This window comes from Cottoperca gobio, chromosome 13 (genome assembly GCF_900634415.1).
Source record: "Cottoperca gobio chromosome 13, fCotGob3.1, whole genome shotgun sequence".
Taxonomy (NCBI): domain Eukaryota; kingdom Metazoa; phylum Chordata; class Actinopteri; order Perciformes; family Bovichtidae; genus Cottoperca; species Cottoperca gobio.
The window spans coordinates 613,780-624,412 of NC_041367.1; the positions used below are offsets into that span (position 1 = coordinate 613,780).

General features: G+C 43.3%; 1 protein-coding gene across 2 annotated transcripts in view; it reads right to left on the reverse strand.

Moving 5' to 3' along the window:
- Positions 1 to 275: 275 nt before the first annotated feature.
- atg16l2 (ATG16 autophagy related 16-like 2 (S. cerevisiae)) overlaps positions 276 to 10,633 on the reverse strand; it is a 20,572-nt gene continuing 10,214 nt past the window's right edge. Inside the window, exons 11-18 of one of the 2 annotated variants that reach the window (XM_029445644.1) lie at positions 10,632 to 10,633; positions 7,382 to 7,453; positions 6,746 to 6,866; positions 6,464 to 6,569; positions 4,387 to 4,539; positions 4,260 to 4,307; positions 1,718 to 1,819; positions 276 to 1,486 (exon numbers count right to left, since the gene is read on the reverse strand). The exon at positions 10,632 to 10,633 is cut by the window's right edge and continues 69 nt beyond it. In XM_029445644.1, coding sequence (XP_029301504.1) covers positions 1,393 to 1,486; positions 1,718 to 1,819; positions 4,260 to 4,307; positions 4,387 to 4,539; positions 6,464 to 6,569; positions 6,746 to 6,866; positions 7,382 to 7,453; positions 10,632 to 10,633 — 698 coding nt within the window. In that variant the 3' untranslated portion in view covers positions 276 to 1,392. Of the gene's footprint in view, positions 1,487 to 1,717; positions 1,820 to 4,259; positions 4,308 to 4,386; positions 4,540 to 5,019; positions 5,159 to 6,463; positions 6,570 to 6,745; positions 6,867 to 7,381; positions 7,454 to 10,631 lie in introns of those variants that run through there. The other variant, XM_029445645.1, reaches the window with a different exon arrangement.

Genomic DNA, 10,633 nt, shown 5'->3' on the forward strand with positions numbered 1-10,633 from the left:
AAATATGTCTACGTGTTTCTATGTTTTTACGTATGTCTACGTGTGTCTAGGTGATTCTACGTGTTTCTATATGTTTCTACATATGTCTACGTGTTTCTATGTTTTTATGTATGTCTACGTGTGTCTACGTGATTCTACGTGTTTCTATACGTTTCTACGTGATTCTACGTATGTCTACGTGTTTCTATATGTTTCTACGTGTGTCTACGTATGTCTACGTGTTTCTATACGTTTCTACGTATGTCTACGTGTTTCTATATGTTTCTATATGTTTCTACATGTTTCTATATGTTTCTACATGTGTCTACGTGTTTCTATACGTTTCTACGTATGTCTACGTGTTTCTATATGTTTCTACGTGTGTCTACGTGATTCTACGTATGTCTATGTTTCTATATGTTTCTACGTGTGTCTACGTGTTTCTATATGTTTCTACGTATGTCTACGTGATACTACCCTATGTCTACGTGTTTCTACACTATATCTCCTCTGTGGAATGTTTCACAAATGTTTTGATGTTTTGTTTGCAGGTTTTGAAGGCGCCCCGTGTGGACAGAAGTGGAAGTGTTTCCATGAGCAGCCCTTCATTGTGTCGGAAGACTTGGATCTGGTTAGTTCCTGCATTTGTTGAGTGAAACAAAGTAACGTATTTTTGATAGCATCTTTCTGTTTCAAACAGCTGACGCACAGCGATGAGGTAATGTATCTGGCTATCATCATATATTGATGTAAAACCACGTCTTCCAGTATATTTCATTAATAAAATATATATACTACACACGACCGAGGTTGATTCTTGCTTTTGCCTGTTCTCCATCGCGTCCCTTTTAGCTTTATTTTGTTCTTTGGTCAATTATTTTTGTCTTTGCTGGTCCCGCCTCAGTATCTAAACACTAAACATAACGTCAAAAACATAAAATCTCCTCCTGCTTCCTTTTAGCTGGCTAACGTAAAACTCACTGCAAAACTTTGTATACGGTGAAAATGTAAACACAGACTCTTCCAGTCTGCGTGTCGCAAACAATTTGGTCTGATGTTTTCGAGGAATCGAACCCGGTGACGGGTCTATCTATATCCACAATCTCCTTTCCTTATGTACGTCTTACAGAGGCTTCAGTGTGACATTGAGGCGGTTTCATACCAGTTAAAAACTCCTAAACTGTAAAAAAGCTTAATGTTATGGTAACGTTTCCCTTGTTGCTCCAGAGTTAGATTATAAAATGCACGTGCAAAAAAAGCAGCGAGCAGAAAGTTTCACATCCCTTTTGTCCAATAAACAAATAGCTTAATAAAAACCCCACAAATGTTCCCTTTGAAAGCTCCCAGATCAGTTTCTTTTTAATGTCGAGGCGTGTTGCTGTGACAACGTGACCTATTCGTGGATTGGCCGTGTTAGATGTCACTCCAGAGGATGGCCCGCCGACTCTTGTCCACACTGACGACATATTCACCGGACAGAGACCAGGACACGGCACTGATGGACGAACTAAAGAGAGAGGAGAATTAAAGGAACAGTACAACAGTAGTTACTGTACTTGGACTCCATATGGTTAAATTATTAACTCCTGGAGTACCTCAGGGAAGCGGCATGGGGCCTCGAGTCTTTCCATTTAACCTTATAGTGATTAAAAAGGAAAAATAATAAAATCGTACTACTTTGTGACCGACTGAATCGTATTTTCGCTCGATCAGCTGATCAATATCTCGGGTCTGTTACCTGTGTTTGTCAGGGAGGCGGCTCTCCAGGTTGCCGGTGGAGACGTTCCAGATGTAAACTGCACCGTCAGCTGATCCGGCCGCGAGGAAGCAACCGTCTGGACTGAAGGCAGAGAGAGAATTAATTCAAGGAATTACACAACCAGTGTTGCCAACTCCTCAGTAAGGAAAGTAGATATTGTCTGTCCTAAAAGACGGTAGAAGTCGCTAAATGTTGTCATCGCCTAATTTGCATAGTTTACCATTTGCATGTAATTGTAATGGAGGCTGTAGGAGAGGAGTAACGTCCTGGGAGACAACGTGACTAAAAAGCAGCCTAAATATGTTTAGAACTACAAATTAACTTTCTTCTGTTGATTCTTGTTGTTTTACTCATTAATGGCAGCTTGCTTTGGGTGGAACTGTTATGAGGTTTTTGCCTTTTGAGTAGTTTTTGAGTTGTGTGTTTTTTATATCACAAAGTTTGAGGTGGAAACCAGCCTTACAATACAGGCAGTATGTCCGTGTATCACCTCCAATAAACGGGTTTAGTTCCCACTCCTTTCTGTATTTATGAGTATACAGTTTAGACATGGTGAGCTAGCTAGATGTTTAGCTCATGTCACAGAGAGGCAGACAGTAAGTGACGGAGGCTGTGTGAGTCAAATACTTTATTTATTTTAGTGAGAAACATTTACATCCGGCTCTGTAAAGGCGGGATTAGCGGCGGTTTTGCGCATGCGCGATTCATTTGCAGTCTGAACGCGGGAGAACGCGGGTCTCTCTGACTGCAGCTGCTGCGCGAGGCTGCTGTGACACTGACCGCCTGTGAGAGCTTTGGGACGGCGGAGGGTTCACGGCAGCACGCGCTGCTCCGTGAGGACAGTAACTGCAGGACTATACGTGCTTCATGTCACGTCTCCAAAAGTCTCCAATAACACCAGAAAAAGTCGCTAGATTTGTTGCTAGTAGCTTTAAGTAAGAAGTCGCTAAGAGGGTTTGGAAAGTCGCTAGATTTAGCGAGAAAGTCGCCAAGTTGGCAACACCGTACACAACTACTTGAAACTTGACTTTACTAAGTAGGTGCTATTCAATATCATGCTCTTTCACAAACAATGCACCGGTCATGATGATTTACTGGTCGTGATTGGTTCCCAGCAGGGAGCCCCGTGTGTGCGTGCGTGTGTGTGTGCGTGTGTGTGTGTGTGCGTGCGTGCGTGCGTGTTAACACGTTTATGTATTTAGTGTTTCTGTCAGAGAGCTGAACAGACACAAAGCCTTTCCTGCCGTTGTCGTGGAAACTGCAGAACTGAGCCACGTCTCCTCGCTCTGCAGAAATGTTTTGATTCAGAAACACATTCATCGATATCAGATAATAATAACACAATAAAGCCGATGAATAAATGATGCGTTGAATGAAACGGCAGCGGGCCTGTCCGTCATAATCTACTACTCATTTTATTTACATATTTAATAGCATTTCATCTTCATTTTGTTATGATAACGCACATTTAATAACATTTAATTTCTTTATGATAATACATCTTTACTAGGATTCTTTTTTTTATGAAAGTAATGCATATTTAATAGCATTTGATTTTACTTTATTAAATAATTAATATACAGACAAGCTTATAGATTATGCATTTATAAGATAATATAAATATATATATATTTATATATACACATATACAAGATGAGCGGAGACATTGTGTGAACATGAGAAATTAAATATTACACTAAAGGACATTTTAATTGAGTTGTGAAGGCTGAACCCGCCACCGACACGTTGACCTCTGATGTGCCGTAACAAACAACATCGTGGTGTCTCCATCGTGTCACAGTGTTTGTTCTTGCGTTAGTGCCACTGCTACATAAAGATCTACCACCACTGCTGCAAAACCTTGGAAACCCTTTTACGTGCAGTGTGCAGTAAGGCTGTCACGAGAACCGAAGAAGTGACAGTAATCACTTTATACAGTAACGCAGGTGCTTAGAAAATGTGTTTGTGACGCAGTAAACTCACTGACGCGTCCAGAGACGCTCACTATTTATACTGATGTTACATCGTGAACAACATCTGTGCTGAAATCTGCAGGAGAGCTAGCTAACGTTAGCTGTTAGCAGTCGGTGGAGCGAAGTTGCACTTCGGTGCGTTCAAGCTCAATTCAGTAATTTATAACGTTATCATGATGTGTTCAAATGTTGTCTTGTAAAACGTAGGTTGTGGGGAGAAACAGTTTGAAGATGTTTTTAATATAAAATAGATATTAGATGAATGATGAGCTGCTGAACCTCCTGACAGAAGTGATCAGTAATAGAGGAGTGTATGTTGAAGCACATGGGAGTTATTATTTGTTTTTACCGTGGTAGCGAATTATTAACGAGGAATTTCACTGATGTCTAGTTTGCACGGCTGCATGTAGGTGGAAATATTAAAGGAATACTCCTTTTATTAGCCATGTAAACAGCTTAGCAGCAATATTGTCTTTTTCAGGAATAGTGTAAAAACGGGAACATTATGTGCATGTAAACGCAGCCTGGCGGCGGATGATTGGACTCACCTGATCACCGCCTTCGTGCTGTCGCTGCCACATTTGAAGCCGTCAGCTCTGACACAGAAACACAAAGCAGAGTCTGTGAATCTGTTTCATAACAAACAAACTAACTTTATTAAGCGCTCGTTTCTACCTGAAGCACATGCGCTCGTTGCTCCGCCTCCTCAGGTCGACCAGCTGGAGGCAGTCGTCACGGCAACAGCTGAGCAGCTGCCGATGGTCGGAGCTGATGTCCAGCGAGGTGACTTTCCCCTGAGCAGGAATCTCCTGAACACAGCTGACCGTCCTTTACAACAAGAGCCAACGCAGTAAAGTCACTTACATGATATACAAAGATACAAACACAGAAAGACAAAACGTCCTCAGATCAAGTGAAGAGTTTAGAGATGGTTCTATGTAACATTGATTATTTCTTCTGTAATTTCAATGTTTTTAGATTTTAAATGGATCTCTTTGTTACTGTGACCCTTTTTTAGTTCTGTGCTTTTTTATGTTAAACTGTACAAATGTCTTTTTATTGCTTTTATTCTTTATATTTGTATTAATTCATTTATAATACATTTTGTCTTGTTTAGTTTCGCTTTCTGTTATATGGTCTTGAGTATTCTGGTTAGATCCCTTTTTAAACACTTGAAGTAAAGTTATTAATATTCTATATTATATTATTATAAATGTATGATATAATATAAAAAAATATATATCACATAATAATAGATACTAAGAATTCATAAATTCAATAAAAAAGATGGTTATAAATAGTTCTGACCAATCACAGCTCAGTAGGTTTAAAGTAATTGTCCAATGAGGTTCAGGGAGTGTCGATGCTGGCGTGTGATTGGAAGACAGAGCTGTCAATCATCAGCTGCAGGGAGGGGAGGGGGGCGTTCTTGTGGGCTGAGCTGTTGCTAGGTAACAGAGGGAGATGGGAGGATGAATGAGAGGTGTCGCAGGTTTAAATCAGAGAGGAGAAACATGGAGGGAGTGAAGTGGTGAGGGAGTAAAGAGGTAGTGAAGTGGTGAGGGAGTGAAGAGGTGAGGGAGTGAAGAGGTGAGGGAGTGAAGTGGTGAGGGAGTGAAGAGGTGAGGGAGTGAAGTGGTGAGGGAGTGAAGAGGTGAGGGAGTGAAGAGGTGAGGGAGAGAAGTGGTGAGGTAGTGAAGAGGTGAGGGAGTGAAGAGGTGAGGGAGTGAAGTGGCGAGGGAGTGAAGAGGTGAGGGAGTGAAGAGGTGAGGGAGTGAAGTGGCGAGGGAGTGAAGAGGTGAGGGAGTGAAGAGGTGAGGGAGTGAAGTGGCGAGGGAGTGAAGAGGTAGTGAAGAGGTGAGGGAGTGAAGTGGTGAGGGAGTGAAGAGGTGAGGGAGTGAAGTGGTGAGGGAGTGAAGTGGTGAGGGAGTGAAGAGGTGAGGGAGTGAAGAGGTGAGGGAGTGAAGAGGTGAGGGAGTGAAGTGGTGAGGGAGTGAAGAGGTGAGGGAGAGAAGTGGTGAGGGAGTGAAGAGTTGAGGGAGTAAAGAGGTAGTGAAGAGGTGAGGGAGTGAAGAGGTGAGGGAGTAAAGAGGGTAGTGAAGTGGTGAGGGAGTGAAGAGGTGAGGGAGTGAAGTGGTGAGGGAGTGAAGAGGTGAGGGAGTGAAGGAGTGAGGGAGTGAAGTGGTGAGGGAGTGAAGAGGTGAGGGAGTGAAGAGGTAGTGAAATGGTGAGGGAGTGAAGAGGTGAGGTAGTGAAGTGGTGAGGGAGTGAAGAGGTGAGGGAGTGAAGAGGTGAGGGAGTGAAGTGGTGAGGGAGTGAAGAGGTAGTGAAGAGGTGAGGGAGTGAAGTGGTGAGGGAGAGAAGGGGTGAGGGAGTGAAGTGGTGAGGGAGTGAAGAGGTGAATGAGTGAAGAGGTGGAGGAAAGAATTTGTGATGAATAAGTGAGGCAATGAATAAGTGAAGTTGTGAATAAGTGAAGCGGTGAATAAATGAAGTGATGAATGAGTGAAGTGGTGAATGAGTGAAGTGGTGAATTAGTGAAGTGATGAATAAGTGCGGTAATGAATAAGTGAAGCAGTGAATGAGTGAAGTGGTGAATGAGTGAAGTGGTGAATTAGTGAAGTGATGAATAAGTGAGGTAATGAATAAGTGAAGTGGTGAGGGAGAAAAGTAGTGAGGAAGTGAAGAAGTGAAGTGGTGGAGGAATTAATTTGTGATTAATAAGTGAAGCTGTGAATAAGTGAAGTGTCACCTGGTGTCCCAGACTCTGATCTTGGAGTCGAAGTGTCCGCTGATGATACAGTTCTCAGAGCAGATCAGGTCACTGCAGTACGACGCAACTTCAACTACCCGCACACCTGCAGACAGAATGGCGCCTTAAGCCGGAGATACACGCACACAACAATAACAACAACTCAAGTACGAACAATTCTGTTCCCGACACAGCCGGTCGTCTACTGCGTGATTAAAGAGAACTTATCTCCGGCTTTGATCGGCCGTTAACCCGACACGATCAGTAACTGCTCGGACTCACAGGCGGCTCTGTGCAGATCCCACAGCCTGATGGTTCTGTCTGCGCTGCCCGTCACCACCTGATGAAGACAACCGCTGAAGCGGGCTGCTGTTACCTTCCTGCTGTGACCTGTGAGAGTCAACTGAGACAGGTGAGACAGACAGGTGAGACAGACAGGTGAGACAGACAATGACAGTGAATTTAGGTTCCGTAGCAGTTATGCAGTGTAAAGGGCTTTAATTGTGAAAGGTGAGAAAGTGAGGCTGGCTATAGCTTCAGTCACAAAGCAGGAAATATTTAAGAATAAGTACATTAACTGTTTCTGCACAGAACACTGGTGAACGTGTAAAAAGTCATTTTCCACGACCAAAAGAATATAGTGCTGACAAAAAGCAGAGTTTAAAATAAAATTATGCATTTGTTATTATTCATGCACGTTGCATAGCACTAAAGTTTAGGGTTTTATTTCTCACTGGGCTACAGGCTACGTGAGCAGCACAAGTATTTGTGGTGGGAAATGGATTTATTGATTTTTTATTATCAGAAAAACTATAAAAAACTGTCAAAATAAAGCGTCCAAAAGTCATTTGAGTGAGTTTATAAACTGATGTTCAGATTAAAATGTGTGAAAGTTTCCATGTAGTTTGTCGTGGTTACCTTGGGAACAGAATCGTCCAGCCGCCACAACAAGGCCGACTTATCGTACGAGGCTGCGAGGATCCTCAAACCCTGAAAACATAATAAAACAGCAGAGCGTTCCTTTAAACATATAATACTTTCTGCCACCAGGGGGCACTCCATCCAAACAGTAACGTGCGTTCACACCGAACGTGAAGCAGGTGTTTTGCACTCCACGATTACATATGAAGTCAATGCAAAGACGCGACTAGAAGAACATTTGTGCAATACAACATACAACATACAACACAGGACTGATGACACCATGACAGGAGAGAGAGGAAACGTTACCTTCAGGAACATTACACATGTCTCTGTCTCACTACATATACAACACAGGACTGATGACACCATGACAGGAGAGAGAGGAAACGTTACCTTCAGGAACATTACACATGTCTCTGTCTCACTACATATACAACACAGGACTGATGACACCATGACAGGAGAGAGAGGAAACGTTACCTTCAGGAACATTACACATGTCTCTGTCTCACTACATATACAACACAGGACTGATGACACCATGACAGGTGAGAGGAAACGTTACCTTCAGGGACATTACACATGTCTCTGTCTCACTACATATACAACACAGGACTGATGACACCATGACAGGAGAGAGAGGAAACGTTACCTTCAGGGACATTACACATTTCTCTGTCTCACTACATATACAACACAGGACTGATGACACCATGACAGGAGAGAGAGGAAACGTTACCTTCAGGGACATTACACATGTCTCTGTCTCACTAGATATACAACACAGGACTGATGACACCATGACAGGAGAGAGAGGAAACGTTACCTTCAGGGACATTACACATGTCTCTGTCTCACTACATACAGTATATCTCAAAAGTGAGTACACCCTTTAGATTTTTGCAAATATTCTGTTATATCCTTTCAGGGGATAACATTATCCTACTGAAACTTTGATATAACTTAAAGTAGTCAGTGTGCTGCTTGAATAACAGTATAGATTTATTGTCCTTTGAAAATTACTCAGTACACAGCTGTTAATGTCTAAACAGCTGGCAACAAAAGTGAGTACACCCCATAGTGAACATGTCTAAATTGTGCCCAAAGTGTCAATATTTTGTGTGACCACCATTGTTATCTAGCACTGCTTTAACCCTCCTGGTCATGGAATTCACCAGAGCTGCACAGGTTGCTTCTGGAATCTTCTTCCACTCCTCCACGACGACATCACGGAGCGCACGGATGTTGGACACCTTGCACTCCTCCACCTTCCTCTTGAGGATGCCCCACATGTGCTCAATTGGGTTTAGGTCTGGAGACATACTTGGCCAGTCCATCACCTTAACCTTCAGCTTCTTCAGCAAGGCCGTTGTCATCTTGGAGGTGTGTTTAGGGTCATTATCATGTTGGAAAACTGCCCTACGGCCCAGTTTCCGAAGAGAGGGGATCATGCTCTGCTGCAGGATGTCACAGTATATATTGGAATTCATGTGTCCCTCAATGAAATGCAGCTCCCCAGTGCCGGCAGCACTCATGCAGCCCCAGACCATGATGCTGCCACCACCATGCTTGACTGTAGGCAAAACACATTTGTCTTGGTACTCCTCACCAGGGTGCCGCCACACACGCCGGACACCATCTGACCCAAACAGGTTTATTTTGGTCTCATCAGACCACAGGACATGGTTCCAGTAACTCATGTTCTTGGATTCATTGTCTTCAGCAAACTGTTTGCGGGCTTTCTTATGCATCGGTTTCAGAAGGGGCTTCTGTCTGGGGCGACCGCCATACAAACCGATTTGATGCAGTGTGCGGCGTATGGTCTGGGCACTGACAGGCTGACATCCCACTTCTGCAACCTCTGCAGCAATGCTGGAAGCACTCGCACGTCTATTTTTGGAAACCAACCTCTGGATATGACGCTGAGCACGTGGACTCAACTTCTTTGGTCGACCCTGGCGAGGCCTGTTCCGAGTGGAACCTGTCCTGGAAAACCGCTGTATGATCTTAGCCACTGTGCTGCAACTCATTTTCATGGTGTTGGCAATCTTCTTATAGCCAAGGCCATCTTTGTGAAGCGCAATAATCCTTTTTTTCAGCCGCTCAGAGAGTTCCTTGCCATGAGGTGCCATGTTGTCCAGCATTCAGAGAGAATTGTGCCCAAAACACCAAATTTAACAGCCCTGCTTATCATTTACACCTGAATCCTTGTAACACTAACGAGTCACATGACACCAGGGCGGGAAAACAACATCATTGGGCACAATTAGGACATGTTCACTATGGGGTGTACTCACTTTTGTTGCCAGCTGTTTAGACATTAACAGCTGTGTACTGAGTAATTTTCAAAGGACAATAAATCTATACTGTTATTCAAGCAGCACACTGACTACTTTAAGTTATATCAAAGTTTCAGTAGGATAATGTTATCCCCTGAAAGGATATAACAGAATATTTGCAAAAATCTAAAGGGTGTACTCACTTTTGAGATATACTGTATACACCACAGGACTGATGACACCATGACAGGAGAGAGGAAACGTTACCTTCAGGGACATTACACATTTCTCTGTGTCACTACATATACAACACAGGACTGATGACACCATGACAGGAGAGAGGAAACGTTACCTTCAGGAACATTACACATGTCTCTGTCTCACTACATATACAACACAGGACTGATGACACCATGACAGGAGAGAGGAAACGTTACCTTCAGGGACATTACACATGTCTCTGTCTCACTACATATACAACACAGGACTGATGACACCATGACAGGAGAGAGAGGAAACGTTACCTTCAGGGACATTACACATGTCTCTGTCTCACTACATATACAACACAGGACTGATGACACCATGACAGGAGAGAGAGGAAACGTTACCTTCAGGAACATTACACATTTCTCTGTCTCACTACATATACAACACAGGACTGATGACACCATGACAGGAGAGAGAGGAAACGTTACCTTCAGGGACATTACACATGTCTCTGTCTCACTACATATACAACACAGGACTGATGACACCATGACAGGAGAGAGAGGAAACGTTACCTTCAGGAGCATTACACATGTCTCTGTCTCACTACAGAGACAACACAGGACTGATGACACCATGACAGGAGAGAGAGGAAACGTTACCTTCAGGAGCATTACACATGTCTCTGTCTCACTACAGAGACAACACAGGGAGAGTTGTTACACATTTAAGTCAGCCAGGTGACTTGAACTCACCG